Source organism: Agelaius phoeniceus, chromosome 11, assembly GCF_051311805.1.
Source record: "Agelaius phoeniceus isolate bAgePho1 chromosome 11, bAgePho1.hap1, whole genome shotgun sequence".
Classification (NCBI taxonomy): Eukaryota; Metazoa; Chordata; class Aves; order Passeriformes; family Icteridae; genus Agelaius; species Agelaius phoeniceus.
In genome coordinates, this window is record NC_135275.1 from 3921864 (window position 1) to 3941203 (window position 19340).

The 19340-nt window shown below is 45.6% G+C and overlaps 1 protein-coding gene across 8 annotated transcripts in view; it reads left to right on the top strand.

Moving 5' to 3' along the window:
* Positions 1–18240, top strand: part of RAF1 (Raf-1 proto-oncogene, serine/threonine kinase) — a 41805-nt gene extending 23565 nt beyond the window's left edge. For 2 of the 8 annotated variants that reach the window (XM_077184683.1, XM_077184679.1), the window contains 15 exons: positions 4–161; positions 1067–1165; positions 2591–2744; positions 4145–4204; positions 5927–5954; positions 6046–6173; positions 7146–7263; positions 9056–9140; positions 9939–10115; positions 11538–11584; positions 12894–13012; positions 14914–15045; positions 15571–15705; positions 16583–16797; positions 16846–18240. In XM_077184683.1, coding sequence (XP_077040798.1) covers positions 4–161; positions 1067–1165; positions 2591–2744; positions 4145–4204; positions 5927–5954; positions 6046–6173; positions 7146–7263; positions 9056–9140; positions 9939–10115; positions 11538–11584; positions 12894–13012; positions 14914–15045; positions 15571–15705; positions 16583–16723 — 1581 coding nt within the window. In that variant the 3' untranslated portion in view covers positions 16724–16797; positions 16846–18240. Of the gene's footprint in view, positions 1–3; positions 162–1066; positions 1166–2590; positions 2745–4144; positions 4205–5926; positions 5955–6045; positions 6174–7145; positions 7264–9055; positions 9141–9938; positions 10116–11537; positions 11585–12893; positions 13013–14913; positions 15046–15570; positions 15706–16582; positions 16803–16845 lie in introns of all 8 variants that reach the window. The other 6 variants (XM_077184680.1, XM_077184681.1, XM_077184682.1 and 3 more) reach the window with 6 other exon arrangements.
* Positions 18241–19340: the final 1100 nt, after the last annotated feature.

Sequence of the window (19340 nt, forward strand, 5' to 3'; positions counted from 1 at the left end):
CAGGCCAGGAAGACATTTCTGAAGCTTGCCTTCTGTGACATCTGCCAGAAGTTCCTGCTCAATGGCTTCCGCTGTCAGACGTGCGGCTACAAATTCCACGAGCACTGCAGCACCAAGGTGCCAACCATGTGTGTGGACTGGAGCAACATCAGGCAGCTCTTGTAAGGACTGCTCCTTTCTATGGCAGCAGCAAGTCTGGCTGACACTTGGTGTTGTGTCTCTGATCACAGAGATCCTTCTGGGTTGTAGGGAAGGCAGTCCCTGTGAGCAGAACTGTGGGTTGAGCTCATGAAACAGCCAGCAATGAGTGTCTGTTCCCAGGGAAAGGCCGTGCACATCAGCTGCAGTTTGTTCTTGCTCTGGATTTTAATGCTCTGGGACAAGCAAACAAACACCTTGATTGGCCAGGCAGTTCCTCCAGTGCCCTCTGTTTGAGCAGGGGACAGCAATTCCTCCCACACAACACATGTTAGGAATCAGCCAGGCCATGATTCAGTTGATTTTAGCTGTTTAGTGTTCACCTGTTCTACACATCAGCTTCTGACACTGGTGAAAATGGTGAGAAAACAGATGGAGGGTAATACTTTCCTAATACCAGTTACAAAAAGTTGAAAATGATTATGTTAGAAGTCCTTTTATGCAAAAGTGTTAAAGCCTGTAATTGTTCTAATGTTTCTTAGTGGTTGTAATTTTTTATAACTAAACTTGGTCATGTGGTTCTGCATTTTCCCATACTAAGAGAGGGCAGGATGACTTGTGCCACTTGGTGCTACCTGGTTTGAATAGAACTTCACTGGGTCAAGTACCCTTTCAGGAAAATCTCTAGTCTGATATAAAAAGATTTTGTCTCTCAAGTTTGGAAAGAACACGTGGAACTTTTCTTTGGGAGTCTGAAGGCAGAGATTTTAGCGGTACACAGAGGAAAAACACGATGTAAAGATAGGAATGTGTTCATGAAGTTAATCATGCTGCAAAGAAACAGCCCTTTAAAATTTCAGCTTTCAAGAGCATTGTACAGGAGGTAGTGTAGCAGTTGAAGTTGTAATTGTTTTTGTTGATATTTCAGATTGTTCCCAAATTCAAATATCAGTGACAGTGGTGTCCCTGCACTACCTCCCTTGACAATGAGACGGATGCGGGAGTCTGTCTCCCGGATACCTGTTAGGTAAGCTTGTATTTCCTGTCATTTCTCTTTTGGGAAATACACTTCTCTCAGAGCAATCCATCCCAAGCAGCCAGAGACCCCCAGCTCCTCCAAAGCAGAGCAATCTGATCCAGGGTTGGGATGAATGTGCAAGGCAGCAGCACCACTTCATCACAGACAACTCTTGTTCTTAGATCCACCAAAGCATTGATTTCAGATTTCATAGTTTCAAGTTTTAGCCTTTTCAATTTTAGAGTATTAAAGGCTTTTTGGAGACCTTTGTTTTCCTGCCTAAGAAAATCCAAGGCTCCCTTTTGGTATTTCTGTGAATTCATTTTATTTTATCTGATCAGGTAGTGTGCATCAAGAGTTTGTGTCTTGTGGTGGATGATTCACATCGTAACTAAAATAATGCTCTGATATTCTGATGACAGATAGGAGTTTAAGGAGAGAACAGTGGGAACTGAAAATATGCTCCTCTTAAAGAAAATTCTCATACCTAAAGAGAACATGCCTGTAGTTTTAATTCATGCTGAAATGAAACTTGTGTCCCTTCCCAAGGGGCCTCTCCCCTGACCCTAACACGTGCCTGTATTCTTTCCCTTGAAATTCTAGAGGCTGAAGAGAGCAGGCCAGCTTTTGTTTTTTCTGCACCCATTTGAACAGTCTGGTCAGGAATGAGGCACAGAGCACGTAGCTGACTTGTAAATGGTTCTATGTCTTTATTTCTTTGTTTTAATGGGAACTGCATCAGGAATTGATCTTTGCCATCTTACTCTTATTTCCAGTGTTGTTGAGCAGTGAGTTACTAACTTCATAGATCTTTTGTGAAGGCTGGCCCATTTCAATTAAGATACATTTGTGTTTTGGGATCCTAATGGTCTGAGTGGCCTTAGCTGTGATTTAGAACTCTTGGTTGAGCTGGATTTTAGCCTTGGCCTCCTTTTAACTGGTGTTGGGTTTCATGACTTCCTTGCTGGCTGTTCTGTGCAAACCATTGAACAGTCTTGCAAAGCTTTACAAATTCAGGGCTTAGCTCTTAAGCTGTGCATTTAACAGGCTTGAAATGAGCCGTTTGTTTAGTTTCACAGTCCTGAATTCATCTCTCAGAGGCAGTATTTTGTCAGTGTATTAAATGTGATTTGATGGGGATTGAGGTGAACTGTGGCAAAGTTCCTAACAGCAAAACCAGACCTCAGCTAAACACACTAATTAAATATGTGAGCTGACAAGATCTTCAAGTTTTTCAAATTTATTTCTTAAATTGAACTGGGACTGATTCAGCTGACCAAGTAGTTTAGTTGATGTGTAAATCCCAGCTTTTTCTCTGCTTGGAATTGTGTGTATATTGCTTTTGGACAGGTTACATTGAACGGTGTTTTTCACTTGCCAGAGGGGGAAATAAAAATAACCACAAGTCTCCCTTTGTCTCTGTTTCCTTCTCAGCTCCCAGCACAGGTATTCTACACCTCATGCCTTCACTTTCAACCCATCCAACCCTTCCTCTGAGGGCTCTCTGTCCCAAAGGCAGCGCTCCACATCCACCCCCAACGTGCACATGGTCAGCACCACCATGCCCGTGGACAGCAGGATCATCGAGGTAACAGCAGGGCTGCCCTGGGGCTGCACTGCCCTGCCACAGCCTCTGTGGCCTTGCCTTCCTGCCTTCCTCCCCTCTGCTCACTGCCTGCCTCAGCTGCCTCACTGGGGAGGAGATCAGGAGACACCTTTGCATAGGAAGTTCATTATTAATTCTTGCAGTCTATCAACTTTGCTGCAGGAATTGGGGAATTCTAGGGGTGTGTCAAGAGGTTTAACAGTTAAGCTCGGTTTTGTGAAGAAATGCTTTTTAGATGTGTCTAAAAATGTTTTTCCAAATGTAAAAGTCTGGGTTTGTGAGGGGGGCTGGTGTTAATTTTCAGTCAGACTAAAGGTGCCCTGAGTCTGGTGTAGTTCTTGGGCTGGGGATGCTCAGGTCAGAGCTTCCTGGGGATCTGTTTTGTGTTACACCTGAATGGAATTAATGACAATTCTGGGCCTGTGGGCTGAAGCCAGTCTGTCTGAGACTATTCCTGCTGGTCTTCCCTTCAAACACCTTTTTTTTGTATTTTCCTACCTTAGACTGGCAGTGAGGGACAACTCTGGGAAATCAGGCCTAAAGTGGTTGGGTTTCTTTAATTTTGATTTGTGCTAACCTTAACAAACTGGTGTGCAGGAAATGCTGAACTGCAGGACTTGGGAGAGAGAGCAAGCACTGTTTGCTGCTTTTGCCTCTGGAATAGTTTAAAAACTCTGGAGGCCAAGCAAAAGCCTTTCACTGCTGAGCTCACCTGCATCTTCAGCTGCTGATTCATGGACTTGTGTGAAACCTGAAGATCCTCTGAAGGGACTGAGAGAGTTCCTCTGGCCCTTGGAGCAGAGCAGGAGTGCCCTGCAGCCCCAGGAAGCATTTTTGGTCAGAGGCTCTGTGTCAGCTGCCTTTGTGTCCTCCCTTTCTCTTTGGCTTCTTTGGCTCCCAGCCCTTTTTGCTGGTTCAGAGGCCAGGCTGACCATCTCTGGTGGCACAAACCACAATGGAGCACTCAAGAAAATCTGAATTATTGATCTGGGTAGAGTGATGAGTCTTTAAGGAGACATTTTTTTTCTTTATGCAGAGCAGTAAAGATAGAAACACTTTCTATTCTGGATCCTCACATTACCATAAAAATAGTTGTTACATTCTAAAAGCTTTTCAAAGGCCCCAAAGCAATGCAGAAAGAAAGTAGCAGAGACTTTCTAGTAAACCAGGAGAAAAACTATAATAAAAAAATGCTTTACCCAAGGATAGATCCTAGTGAACCTCTGGGTTTGAGCAGGAATACTTAAAAATTTTATTGCACTTAATTAGCATTTATCAAGCAAATTAGGTTTTTCTTTCATTTAGCCTAACATTGAATTTTTAGAAATACTTTTTTATACTTCCTCTGTTCTTTTCTTTTATCTCTTACTGTGTTGGCCTAGAATAACAGCCTGAATGCTTCTCCCAGCTCCTGGTGCAGACGCTTTTGTTTGAGGGGAAGAGTAGGTATTTCCTTGGTGCCTTCTGTTTTCTTGTCATTAACAGCATTGCTGTAACTTGTAAGCCATGGCAGTGTCCACCTGAGGTGTTGAATCTGGACCTGATCTGATGAGAATCTTGCCAGCATGTTTATACTCAAATATTGGGGCTGTTAATTGGAAGGGGCAAATTGATAAAGAGCTTCATGTTCAGTTGATCTGGCTGAATTCATCCTCCTCTGGATGGGAATAGGCTTGGATTAAAATGCATTGGGTCTCACAGCCTTTAAACAAAACCCTCTCAAAACACATGCATTGTGTGGCTTTTCCCTCTGGAAGTGGTTTTTATTGGCTGTACCCATCCAAAGCCCTGAGATGAAGAACAGCTTGGACTGTTTTTATTTCCCATCAAAGGAAAGCTGACAGACTACAGCACTGGGGATGGTGTTACTTGTGTTGTAAGAACAGGGGTTTGGTTTGTTTGCTGTTGAAATCAGAAGCAAATAAACAAATATTCACATCAGGATTGAAGCTCCAAAATACTTTTTCAAAGTAAGAACTCCACATAGATAAGTATGAGAAACAACTTGAATTCTTTAGTCATCCTTTGCCAGCTTCCTGGAAAGCAGTTACATTCTCAGGCTGATGTACAAAACCAATCACTTGTGATTTGGTTCTGAAAGGTTTTATTATCCTTTAATTAAACAAAATTAGTAAATGGAGGAGTTCTTCATTGGTTGTTCGTGCAGATTTTAATCCACTCAGGTGTGGAGCAGTGGCAATCTGCAAGAATGCTGTACTTAGTCCAGCCTGGGTGAATGCAACTAATTAGCTAAAACAATGTATTTTATTACTGAACCTTTGCTAAGGATAATCTTAATTTGAAACTGTGGAGTGCAATGTGGCCTTGTTCTGTCCTCCTATGAAGTCTTACATTTATTATTCTACTAATTAGTTAGAGAATTTGCATTGACTTCTGTTAACTTTGACAGTGTTTAATCTCTCTGTAGTGCATGTTCTTGCTTTGTACTCACACAGTCCCTGGATATTTTCCCTTTCCTGTTTGTACTTTGGGATAATGCAAAAGGCAGGTGAGAAAAGCTGTGCAGTGCTGTTTGTCAGAGCTTAGTTCTCTCTTGTGCATGGCTGTAGAGTTGTGTTGTGCCCGTGGCATGAGGTGACACTTGTGGCACTGTCCTGGTGACCTGTGGGAACACTGCTCAAATGCCAGATTCCCTGTGGGAATGTGCTTGGAAAAGGAGAGGGCTTTGTGTAGGGGCACTTGTGTAGCCTGTTTTGGGGGTTGAGGTGCTGTGTGCAGCCATTTCACACTGGGTGTTGAGGTGGAATATTTGGGGGGTTCAAAGTCCTGCTGTACCCCAGGAGCTGTTTGGGAGCTGTGCCCTGGGGCCATGCCAGGAGCTCTGTCCACACCTGGAACACGAGCATGAAGTGCAGGGGGAGTGCAGACGGTGCTGCTGCTGCTGGGTCTTGTGTTGTGCCCCTTTCCTTTTTGGTAGCAGTCCTTTCAGTATGCTCTGAGCCTCTTCCCTGTGTTGGCAGAACTCACCAGTTGCATGGGTTTCCTGCAGGATTGGTGTGATGAGCAGATCCCCAATCCTGGAGCTGCTGGCCAGTGCTCTAGTGCACTAAAACTGGCCCAGCAATTTCCACACCAGCCCTGCTTGTTCCTTTGTGTGCTCCTTGTTCCTTTATTAACTTTATTCTCCATTTCCTCTGTTGCAGGATGCAATTCGAAGCCATAGTGAATCAGGTATGCTTTCAAGAATGAAACATTTTCTAATATGGTTTGATTTGCTTGTTCTCTTGTTCATCAACTGTTTTCTTGTATTTCTGTCTTAAAGCCTCACCCTCTGCTCTGTCTGGAAGTCCTAACAATATGAGCCCAACTGGCTGGTCTCAGCCTAAAACCCCAGTCCCAGCCCAAAGAGAGAGAGCCCCTGCATCTAACACACAAGAAAAAAACAAAATTGTGAGTATGGTGATGTTTGCTTTAATTCACAAATGAGTTTGCACTGTGCTGGGATCAATTTCTGCACTGAAAGGTGCAGGTGATCTTGGCTTGCTCTGCACTGTGTGTACAGGAACAATTTATTGTCATTAATTGGGGAATGATGGCACTGATGCCTTGGATTATAAATGCTCAGTACAAAGTGTTCTGGGTTGCAAATGAATTTCAGCCAGTGGTGTGACATTGTCAGGGCAGGCCCAAGGATTGCCTTTTAAATCTTTAGAGGTTGCATCCTTTTGATCCAGTTTTAATTTATTTCAAATTGGCTTCATTAGCACTGTTTGAACTGTATTGTTTCCATAGAAAGGGGATATTGCCAATGCCTTCATTTCCCTTGGACAGTCAAATATCTCAGGGAAAACCAGATTTTACAAAATGCAGCTTTTCCCTCAAAGGCTTGATTTAAACTTAGGGGTGGGGGAAAGAAAGAAAGAAGAGTTATAATTGATAATATCTTGAAATTTTTGAAGGCTTCTAAGCTTTCACAAGGAAAACAGAGTTGCTCAATGGAATTCACAGTTTTTCCTCACTTAGACATTTGGGAATTTTGCTCTCATCTGTTTGGCTTATTCCATTTAAGAGTTCCAGAATTTTAGCATTGTGCCTTTGAAGAAAGCACTTTCTTAAATATTTCAGATGTTTTTAAATAATGATCATAAAATATATGTTCCTTTTAGGATCTCAGATTAGGGTTTAATTTTCTAGTGCAGACCTTCATGATAAACAGTTCAAGGCATCCAAGAAAAATGGGGAGATTTTTTTTATTTGGGTTTTTTGCTGAAAACTCCCACCACCCTCCCAAAGTGAGGAGAAAAACAAAAATCCAAACTGCAGGACCAACCCCTCGAGGTTTCAGGGGGAAATTATTGAATTGATTTGTGTGTGTATGATACAGGTGATTAAAAATGACCTTTCTGTGAATTGTTGTTGCAGAGGCCTCGTGGCCAGAGAGACTCCAGTTATTACTGGGAAATAGAAGCCAGTGAAGTGATGCTGTCCACCAGGATAGGCTCAGGCTCTTTTGGCACAGTTTACAAGGGCAAGTGGCACGGTGAGTCTGGAGCTGGGCAACATGGAGCTTGGGGTGCTGGGTGCCCAGCTGCCTCCAAAGGGAAAAGGGATTTAGGGGTGCTGGGTGCTCATCCTTCACCAAAGGGAAAAGGGATTTAGGGGTGCTGGGTGCTCAGCTGCCTCCAAAGGCACAGGGGAAATAGATCTTGGGGTGCTAGGTGCTCATCCTTCACCAAAGGCACAATGGATTTAGGGGTGCTGGGTGCTCATCCTTCACCCAAGGGAGAATGGATTTAGGGGTGCTGGGTGCTCATCCTTGACCAGAGGCACAGGGAAAATGGATTTAGGGGTGCTGGATGCTCATCTGCCACCAAAGGCACAGGGAGAATGGATTTACTCCTGCTGGGTGCTCATCCTTCACCAGAGGCACAGGGAGAATGGATTTACTCCTGCTGGGTGCTCATCCTTCACCAGAGGCACAGGGAGAATGGATTTAGGAGTGCTGGGTGCTCATCCTTCACCAAAGGGAGAATGGATTTAGGGGTGCTGGGTGCTCATCCTTCACCAAAGGGAGAATGGATTTAGGGGTGCTGGGTGCTCATCCTTCACCAAAGGGAAAAGGGATTTAGGGGTGCTGGGTGCTCATCCTTGACCAGAGGCACAATGAATTTAGGGGTGCTGGGTGCTCATCCTTCACCAAGGCCCAGGCAGAATCAGGATCTGCTGTGTGAGAGCAGCCCTGGGGTTCCAGCAAAGCACAGACCCCAAACCTCAGTCTCACAGGTGCCTCTCCATTCTCAGGGCTCTGATCTCTTCACTCCCATGCCCCACACCAGTTTGCTTTCTAAAAGGGTTTGTTTTCTGTTAGCTGGGCAATTCCACAGCCTGCTGTTCAATTATATTTAGCTTCTCTTCAAACCTTTGTGGTTTAATCAGCATGCTTCATTTCAAGGTGGGATGGAAAGGAAATCAGCATAAATAAATTGTGGAGTTTTTTCAATGAAAAAATGATTGATGTGAGAGTTTGATCTGTAAGTAGTGGGGATATTTTGAAAACAGGCACCCTGTAAAGCTGCAGAATTTGTTTCCAAATTCATGGCTTGTGATTTTGAACAGAAACACACAAAAACCCCTCCATGCTCTAATTTAAATGGCATTATTGTCAGAAAAAAATCTAACAAAACAAATCTGGAAACTCACCTGCTGCCCTCTGTTTTTAATGAGTAAATACTTGCATGTCTCAAGGCTCAGATGCTGTCAGCAGCAAGGGAAGCAGTATTGTTACACTAAAAGTCATGAGCAGTTTCTGATTTTCATTATGGAACTGAAATGGGACACAGAAATCAAAAGGAAAATTAGTTCAATCAGATTTTGTAATAAAAAATAAATTCATATTACAATTTATTTTAGTAGAACATTCACACCTCTTCAAGTACCAAGAATTAAAGAAGTAAAGAAATTCTGCATGAAGGAGAGCTGTTGGGTTTTCTGATGTGCTCAAATGAAGTTTATATATAAACACTTCAATATTTAAATTTGCTAATCAAACCACAAAGGTGTGTATACATATGTCCTGCAAAATGGATTCTACCCCAACATAGCCCTAAAAGATAGAAGGGAGGTGTGGGAATAATTAATTAATGGCTTTTTCCATTAGACTGAAATTCAACTCAATTAATTGCTTGACACCACAGGAATTTGTCTGCAGGGAAATCTTGACCCTTCAGTAGAGGTTCAGAGGAGGAATTTGAATTGCATTGTTTATTTTTGTTACTTTGAGGAGGAGAGGAAAGCTGCATCTTCAGTAACTTTTGTGGTTATTTTATTTCCAGGGGATGTAGCAGTGAAGATCCTAAAGGTTGTAGACCCAACCCCAGAACAGTTCCAGGCTTTCAGGAATGAAGTGGCTGTCCTGAGGTGAGTTGGAGTTCCACTGCTAAATTCTGATATTCCAGCTGCTGCATTTCCCTCCCTGCAGCCTTCTGGCCCCATGTTCTGTGTGTGATAGGCACAAAAGCAGATTTCCAGAGAAGAATAAAAAAGACAGTCCTAGTTCAGAGTGTTTTTGTGGTCTCTTAACATTGCTCAGCCCACACTGGGCAGTGAAGGTGGGGATTAATGAATTCTGCCCTAATTCTCACCACCAGACAACACTTGAACTGTTCCTCTTCAAATGGCACCATAATCATTATTTTCCTTAAACACATTGCACTGATCAGTGTAATGGTTCTCTGCTTTCAGATCCTGAGGTGTTTTAGTGTCTGTGATGTTACTCCTGAAAATGAACCAAGTAGATACATAACAAACCATCTCCTCATCTGATAATTCCTTTAGGGTTTGCAGCTATCTTTGGTTTCCCTTGGCATTCAGCCTTCCACCTAAAGCTGGGATTTTTCCCAGCTTCCAGGGTGCTTTCTGCCATCCCAGTAACTTCTAACCCCACTTGCAAGTGTGACTGTTGCTTGTTGATGTCAAATTCTTAAATGTTGATTTCAAATAACTAAAAGGGAATATTGTAACTAAAGAGCAAAAGAGCAGCTGAAAAACAGAAAATGGCAACTGTGGTGTATTTTAATGATGTGTGAGGCCAAATTTCACTGCCACACTGGCCTGGGATTGCAGAGATGAGATGCATTCAGCCAGGAGTGCCTTTGGAGCAGTCCTGGGGAGCACTTTGGGTGCAGCCCCTGATTGCTCTTGGTGCTCCTCTGTCAGGAAGACCCGGCACGTGAACATCCTGCTCTTCATGGGCTACATGACCAAGGACAACCTGGCCATTGTCACCCAGTGGTGTGAGGGCAGCAGCCTCTACAAACACCTGCACGTGCAGGAGACCAAGTTCCAGATGTTCCAGCTCATCGACATCGCCCGCCAGACCGCCCAGGGCATGGAGTGAGTGCCCTCCCTTTCCTGCCCTTTCCTGCCCCTCTCCTGCCCCTCTCCTGCCCCTCTCCTGCCCCTCTCCCTGCCCCTCTCCCTGCCCCTCTCCCTGCCCCTCTCCCTGCCCCTTTCCTGCCCCTTTCCTGCCCCTTTCCTGCCCCTTTCCCTGCCCCTTTCCCTGCCCCTTTCCCTGCCCCTTTCCCTGCCCCTTTCCCTGCCCCTTTCCCTGCCCCTTTCCCTGCCCCTTTCCTGTCCCTTTCCTGTCCCTTTCCTGCCCCTCTTCCTGCCCCTCTTCCTGCCCCTCTTCCTGCCCCTCTTCCTGCCCCTCTTCCTGCCCCTTTCCCTGCCCCTTTCCCTGCCCCTTTCCCTGCCCCTTTCCCTGCCCCTTTCCCTGCCCCTTTCCCTGCCCCTTTCCCTGCCCCTTTCCCTGCCCCTTTCCCTGCCCCTTTCCCTGCCCCTTTCCCTGCCCCTTTCCCTGCCCCTTTCCCTGCCCCTTTCCCTGCCCCTTTCCTGCCCCTTTCCTGCCCCATTTTATCAGCTATTTTATCAGCTTCTCCAGCCTGAGCTCTGCTGTAGTGCAGCAGATGCAATGCTGTTGTAAATTCAGGATGAGGGGGCTTTTCCTCCCCTGTGTCAGTGTAACCCTGCAGTGTCTGACACACACTGATTGATGCTCTGTGGGATCAGGGGTGGCTGCTCTGTTCCCCAGGACTCACCCAGATGGTTCTGGAAGCATTTCCAGCTCCCTGCTCTCAGCCCTGGTTCTGATGCTGGGAGCACAGGAGCAGCTACTGCTGCCACAGCTCCTTCCTTGGAGCTCAGAGCCCAGGTTTGCAGCCACTCTCCAGGAGCTGGCCAGGGTGAAATGTCCATTTGGAACAGATCCAGGAGCTGGCCAGGGTGAAATGTCCATTTGGAACAGCCACAATCCAGGAGCTGGCCAGGGTGAAATGTCCATTTGGAACAGATCCAGGAGCTGGCCAGGGTGAAATGTCCATTTGGAACAGCCACAATCCAGGAGCTGGCCAGGGTGAAATGTCCATTTGGAGCAGTCAGCCCCAGCACAGGGCACAGAGCTCATGGCTGTGAGGACAGCCCCAGGTTTCCAGGGTTAATCCATTCTCCCTGTGCCTCTGGTGAAGGATGAGCACCCAGCACCCCTAAACCCATCCCCCCTGTGCCTCTGGTGAAGGATGAGCACCCAGCACCCCTAAATCCATCCTCCCTTTGGTGAAGGGTTAATGGAATTTGTGCCACTCCTTCCTGGCATTTCTTCCCTGCACTGAGCACAACTCCATTTCTTTGTTCCCAAAGTGGACTTGTGGAAAGCCAGCAGGGGTTGGGTGTGTAATAAACTGAATAAAGTGTCTGGGGGAATGAAAATGCTGGTTGTGAGCAGCCCTGCTAATGGCTGCTGTGCTTTTCCCTTCACAGCTATTTACATGCCAAGAACATCATCCACAGAGACATGAAATCCAACAGTATCCTTCCTGAGCTCCATCCTCTGCTGGGAGGGATTTCTTGGGCATGGGGAGCTTGCTTTCTGTGGGGCTTGCACCACCTATTTACAATAGATTGATATATATAACTACTAATGGGCAATCCCTGTTGATGAGCTAGCAGGGATTTCCACAGGGCATCTGTGCTTGTTTGCCACACTTGGGATAAAGATGTGCAGCAGTTGTGCTCCAGGAGTCTCTTATTTTACTGAAATGAGGTTTATTCAGTGCTCTGGGACCCACATGCTGCTCTCCTTCTTGCTGGGAGCTGTGTGTGCACACATGGGTTTGTTTCTGTCTCTTGGGTATTTTTAGTACATTTAGAACTCCTCACATAACTGGCAGAAAGGAAGCCAAAAGTCTTACTTTAAACTCAAGGAAAAGCAGCCTTTTACTATTCTATGTCGTGCAAAAATATAGATTCAGTAACACATCTGGAGTGAAAATGGTGGGAGCTGATTTCTTGCACCTTTGAAATGCCTGATTTTGCAATTACCAGAACATCCTTGGAGATGGGAACTGGGGCTTCCTTCCATCACATGTGACCAGGATGTTTTGGCAAATGCCATCATAAAAAATCTCCCAAGTTCAGTAGTTCCAGAACGTCAGTGGATTCTCTTTCCAGTTAAACAAAAATAAAACCAATTATTTCATTGTATAGGAGGTCAGAAATTTGTGATTCCTAGTAATGATGATCATTTTTGTGAATTAAGTTAGCTCTGCTTCTGACATATAAATATGACTGACTCTTTCTCATTTCTATTTCTGAATTATCTTCTTGAAATTGCAGATTTGATTTCCTAAGTCAAATCAATAAATGATCACTTCTTAAAATAACCCAGCAAAGAAGGTGCTGATACCAGTGACAGATCCATGAAGGAGATAATTATAAATAGTGTGGATGTATTTGCAGTTAAAATCATAATTAAATCTGCCAGAGAACTTCATGGAAATAGATTTTATTTTTACATTTACTTCTCCTTGTAATTGTTTTTTTCTTAATTTTCTTTTCTGAGTTGTGAGATCTCTGGGCTCTTTCCTTTTCTCAGTTATTTAAGGAGCTGCAGCCATGGGTGGTAATGAACTGTTGATTTCTGTCCTGGCTCACCATAAAGATAAATCTACAAATGCTGCTGAACATCTGCTCTGGTTTAGTGTTAAATGTTAATTTCAAACCCCTTTTCCTTTGTTTCCCATACAGGTTTCAGTAAAACAGGCAGCACTTGACACTCAGGTCAGAAGATACAGAACTGTTGACTCAGTTTGTGCAGTTTCTTTAACAAACCCACAGATATATTTCTTCATGAAGGCCTGACAGTGAAAATAGGAGACTTTGGGCTGGCAACTGTCAAGTCCAGGTGGAGTGGATCCCAGCAGGTGGAGCAGCCCACGGGCTCCATCCTGTGGATGGTGAGCACAGCATCCCTGCTTTGCAGAGCTCCCTCTGCACTGCCCCCTCAGCACTCACCCACTGCTGCCAGGCCTCTGGGGCTTTTGTTCAGCTCTAGGACAGGTTAAAATTGGGCATGAATTGTGCAAAATGGGCACCAGGCACCCATGGACTCTCCACTGGGGCTTGGGAGTTATTTTAAATATTTAGGGCTGCCAGTAAATCTGGGAATGGGTATTAAAAATGTCAGGATGCTTGGCTAAGGCTGCTTTGTGCTCTGGAAAATACACACATCACCTGAAACAGAGTTCCAGAAGCAGAAATGTTCTTTTCTGTAAAAAAATGATACAAAAAGTCACATTTTGAAAAACTTTCCGTAAAAGGGTTTAAAACTAACTTACCTAATGGCATGCAATGTATTTGTGTACATGAAACAGACCTTGGGAAAAAAAACCCCTGCATATTTGCTCATTGCAGGCTTTTCAAAACCATTTTATTTATTTTAGTCATGTGTAGCCCACCCTTGCTGAGCTGTCACAGGAGGGGAGGTTGGTTCTGTTGCCTTGGAAGCTCCTGTGGTCCCTTTTTGTGCTTTTTATGCTGTTGCACTTCAGTGCTTTGCTTAATAATTGTGAGGGAATTCTTCAGGAGGGAGAAAAGATCTCAGCCAATGGAGAAGTTCTGATGGGTCACACCTTGTTGTGCTCAGCCATCTGACACTGTTTGTTTTTCATAATTTGCAAATATCTTCAAATGTTCCTGCATTTCTTCCCTGATCTGTTCAATATGTGCTGGTTTGTGTTTGGCTTTCACGTTTCCTGACCAAATTTTGGTATCAATTTACAGGAGATGAGAGTTTTGTATTTTCCCTTTTAACCTTGCTACCAAGGTTGCAAATATCCAAATGTTGCAAATATCCAAATATTAATATTTTTTCCAATGGCAACATGCTTGTCCAAGTAAAGCATTGATTTTTTTTGTGTGTTCTGAACTGTATTGATATTTTTAATAAGATAGGAGTAGCCTGAACTTCTCCAGAGCCTTAGGTAAACTCATCAAGCTTTGAGGGTATGTTAAACCAGGAAATATGAAAAATGTTACAATGTTCCTGCATTTCTTCCCTGATCTGTTCAATATGTGCTGGTTTGTGTTTGGCTTTCACATTTCCTGACCATGTTTTGGTATCAGTTTACAAGAAATTAAGAATTTTGTATTTTCTCTTTTAACCTTGATACCAGTTTAAGATCTGCTGGTGAAACTCAGGCTCAGTTCTGTGTAAGGTGTAACAGGAGTCAGTAAATGTTGCAAATCCAAATATTAATATTTTTTCCAATGGCAACATGCTTGTTCAAGTAAAGCATTGATTTTTTTTGTGTGCTCTGAACTGTACTGATATTTTTAATAAGATGTGGAGAGCCTTAGGTAAACTCGTCAAACTTTGGGGGTATGTTAAACCAGGAAATATGAAAAATGTTCAAATGTTCCTGCATTTCTTCCCTGATCTGTTCAATATGTGCTGGTTTGTTTGGCTTTCACATTTCCTGACCATGTTTTGCTATCAATTTACAAGAAATTAGAGTTTTGTATTTTCTCTTTTAACCTTGATAGCAGTTTAAGATCTGCTGGTGAAACTCAGGCTCAGTTCTGTGTAAGGTGTAACAGGAGTCAGTAAATGTTGCAAATCCAAATATTAATATTTTTTCCAATGGCAACATGCTTGTTCAAGTAAAGCATTGATTTTTTTTGTGTGCTGTATTGATATTTTTAATAAGATAGGAGTAGCCTGAACTCCTCCAGAGCTTTAGGCAAACCCATGCAAGCTTTGGGGTGCCCTTTGCTGACTGGTTCCCAGCTGAGCTCACTGTCTGTGCTCCCAAATCCTCTCTTCCTTGGTGCTGTTGTGGCTGCTTTGTTCCTGCAGGCCCCCGAGGTGATCCGCATGCAGGACAGCAACCCCTTCAGCTTCCAGTCAGATGTCTACTCCTATGGAATAGTGCTGTATGAGCTGATGACAGGGGAGCTGCCCTACTCCCACATCAACAACAGAGACCAGGTAGGAGCCCTCTGGGGCAGCCCAGCTCATTCTGCCCATGGCACATGCCCTGGCCTGGGGAATGCAGGGGAAATACAAATGCAGCCCAGCTGAGCTGGTGCTGCCAGCCTGCCTGGTGTCAGCAGTGAATGTGGAGCTGAGAGATCCCTCAATATTGACAGTGCAGGCACTCAAAGGAAAAAGTTACTTGTTTATAAACATTTGAAATGCCCTGTTAATTTATTCCCAGCTGCCCAGTAAAATACTGGTTTATACATTTGCAGTTATGGGAAATTCCCATTTTGGTGTGCAATATGCTGCTGCTATATCAGGAAGATTGGATTTGGTGTTTTTTACCAAGGGAAAAACCCCAGTGACAATTGTCCAACCTTGGAGTATTGAATCCTCGTGTTTGGTGTGTGCTGTTGGGCAGCCCAGCCTGCAGGGCAGTGTTGGTGGGACTGGGGTTCCTCACCTTGGGGGCACCACAGCTGCCCAGCAGTGAGCCCCCTGTGTAACCTGCTTGTGTGGGTGGCTGTTTTGCAGATCATTTTCATGGTTGGCAGGGGCTATGCTTCCCCAGACCTCAGCAAGCTGTACAAGAACTGCCCCAAGGCCATGAAGAGGCTGGTAGCAGATTGTCTGAAGAAAGTCAGGGAAGAACGACCTCTGTTCCCACAGGTGAGTGGGGTGTGCTGCCAGGGCCCTGAGGGCTTTGTGAGCAGCCATTGGGGCACACAGGACCTGCTCAGATGGAAATTCTGGTTAGCAGCAAGTGCAGCCTTGCCCTGGTCCTGTGTGTGTTGGTAATGCAGCTCTGGGCAGTGCTGTGGTTGGACTGACAGTTCCTGGAGTCCATGGAACACAGCCTGAGGCTGTGCTGGGCTGTCAGCACCAGAGACAAACCAAACCCCTCTCACTCCAGAAAAGTGAAATCTGTCTCTGGGTATCCATTTCATTTTAGGGTTGAGGGAAATGAGGGGCCACTGCTCCTTTCCTTCCTCACAACTCTGAACAAGGAAACAAAATCCACTGGGGGATGTAAACTCATGGAGCAATTTTTGGTATTTCTACAAGGGATGCTTTGCCTTTTCCTGTCACTATGGGGATGGAGAAGGTACTTTCTTATACTCATTAATTATGAGTAATTAATTAATTAAACATCAGCAATTTTGGAAAAACAACTTCTTGCTGTTGCAGTCAAGCATTGTTTAGGAAGTTCTTTTGAACTGTCAGGCAGAAGATGCAGTTCCTTCCCTGTTACTCTGCTGGAGGGTGGTTTAGACGCTCATTAATTGCTCCTAATTATCTGTGAACTGATGAAAAGCACCCTCCAGCCTCTGGCACCCCCTGAGGCCCTCGCAGCACTGACAGTGCACAGTGGGCAGAGTTGGCTTCCTCCAGCTCTGATCTCGGTGCCCCACGGAGCATTAACATAAAACTTGAACTGGGTAAGGACTGAGTGAAGGAATGGATAAATGAATGGATGAATGAAGGTTTGAATGGAAGCAGAGGGGGCTGCAGGCCCCACAGCCTCTCAGAGCTGCTCTTTCCCCAGATCCTGTCCTCCATCGAGCTGCTGCAGCACTCTCTGCCCAAGATCAACCGCAGCGCCTCGGAGCCGTCCCTGCACCGCGCCGCCCACACTGAGGACATCAACTCGTGCACGCTGACCTCCAGCAGGCTGCCCGTGTTCTGAGTGCTCTGAGTGCTCTGCCCTGGCTCCAGCAGGCTGCTCTGAGTGCTCTGAGTGCTCTGCCCTGGCTCCAGCAGGCTGCCCGTGTTCTGAGTGCTCTGAGTGCTCTGCCCTGGCTCCAGCAGGCTCTTCTGAGCACTCTGCCCTGGCTCCAGCAGGCTCTTCTGAGCACTCTGCCCTGGCTCCAGCAGGATGCCCGTGTTCTGAGTGCTCTGCCCTGCTCCTGGCTGGAGCTGCAGGGGGAACTCGAGCTCTGCCTCCCTGCCTGGTGTCCAGGCTCCTCCAGCAGGACCCTCTGTGTCCCACCCCACCAAGAAGCTGCTCTGGATTCGTGCAGTTCTCAGCCTGCAGGGACACAGCTCCTCATTGCCTTTGCTACCATCTCTTGTTCTGGGAGAGGTAACAGACTACAAATCAAGAGATCTATTACTATTTTTTTAATAGATGCACTTGAGCCTTATTTTCCCCTTCCCAGAAGCGATGGCTGTTAGTTTGGCAGTGGCTCTGGCTGGGTTTGCTCTGGGCTCAGTGAGTGAGGGGGCTCTGAGGACAGCTGATGTTCTGGTGCTCTGCCTGCCCCGTGCCAAGTGTCACCTCACCCTGGGGAGTTGTGCCTGGAGTGGGAAGAGGAAATAACTCTGGAAATCAGCTCCTGCCTAAGAGCTTCACCAAGCCAATGAAATAAGTTCAAATGCTAATTCAACACAAAATAGTTTTGCAATAGTTTTGCACATAGAAGAAAAACTCTTGCAAAAGGATGGAATCTGTCGTGAATTGTCCTGCTCAGAGAAGGAGGTGAGCCAGTCCTGCTTTGGTCATCTTGAGAAGCCTCCCAGCTGCCTTTGGTACTATGGACCTGCTGTGCTGCAGCCCAGGCAGGGTGGGTGAGGAGGGCTGGGCTGCCAGAGGCTGGGGGTGTCCCCCTCCTGCAGAGGATTGAGGATGTTCCCCCTCCTGCAGAGGATTGGGGGTGTCCCCCTCCTGCAGAGGATTGGGGATGTTCCCCCTCCTGCAGAGGATTGGGGATGTTCCCCCTCCTGCAGAGGATTGGGGGTGTCCCCCTCCTGCAGAGGCTGAGGATTGGGGATGTCCCCCCTCCTGCAGAGGACTGAGGATGTCCCCCCTCCTGCAGAGGATTGGGGATGTTCCCCCTCCTGCAGAGGATTGAGGATGTTCCCCCTCCTGCAGAGGATTGGGGATGTTCCCCCTCCTGCAGAGGATTGAGGATGTCCCCCCTCCTGCAGAGGATTGGGGGTGTCCCCCCTCCTGCAGAGGCTGAGGATTAGGGATGTCCCCCCTCCTGCAGAGGATGAGGATTGAGGATGTTCCCCCTCCTGCAGAGGCTGCATCCAGCAGGAGCTGTTGTCCAAGAGATGCACTAGCAAGAGGAAACTGAGCATATACAGTTTTTCTTGTTGATTTGGGTTTTAATTTTGTTTTTATTGCTCCTGAGAAAATGCATTTATTGTAAGCCAAGGTTCCTCTGATTATCTTATTTTAATAAAATAAATTAAATTTTAGGTTTAAGATTCAATGTCATCATTTTAATGTAGTCAGCCACAGTTCTGAGTGGGACATTTGGAAAACTCAAGAAATGACATTCTGAATAGTTTTTAAAAAGTAACTGATAAATAACAGCAGTGCAAGTAAAACCACACTTGATAAAACACCCTCTACATTTCCAGTCACATGCCAAGGCAGTTTCTGTACTGTAGTGATCTTTGAGCAGCAGCAGCTCTGGACACCCCCTGATGTTCTCTCAGGCTCCTGCCCTGCCCCACTTGGGCTCCATTTTCTCTTCTTTACTGAGGTGCAAGGGAGGTTTTTGTGTGGGCTGAACTCCATGGAGGACAGCAACAGGTGGGTGAATCTAAAAATGGATTTTTTCCAGGAGCAGTTGGTGAAATGTGGTTATTAGGGAGCCCATTTGGGATTTTGCCTTACTGGGGGTCAGGAGTGGGGTCAGGGCTGCTGTGCCCTCTGCACCCCAAAGCTCTGGGCAGAGCTGCTGCCTTTGCTGGGGACTGGGACAGTCCCTGGAATGCCCCAGCAGCCCCTGCAGCCTCTGCTCTGCAGCAGCAGCACCCACAGAGCTCCTGTGAGGGAGAGCCAGAGCCAGGCACCAGCTCCAGCTCATCCTCAGAATGTTCTGGAACAGGCCAAGGGCAGGATGTGAATCCCTGGCTGATGATAACTGAGAGTGCCTGTGAGCTTTGCTTCCTGAACAGTAAACTGAGACTTGAAGTCTCCAGATAGTTCTGCATGGTTTTTAACAATATGATTGGATTTGGACTGCAACTCTCTCTAAACATTATTTCTCTCTAATTGTCACTTCATTATAATGAGCTTAAAACATGGAAGGAAAACACCCACAAGAGGTAAGCTGCTTTTACTTTAACTCTGATTTCCCAAAAGAAACCATTAAGCTGTGATTTTTAAACCAGATCATGTGTCTCTTGAAAAAATGAAGGATTTTGGATAAATAGGTTTATTTTAACCAGCACTGATGTCCAGTTCAATGAAAGGTGCTGAGTGAAGAACTTAGAAACTCAGACATGGCAAGTCCTGGTAGCTTGGAAAAACAAGTCATGGTTTTAATTTCAGACTATCCCTCATGGCT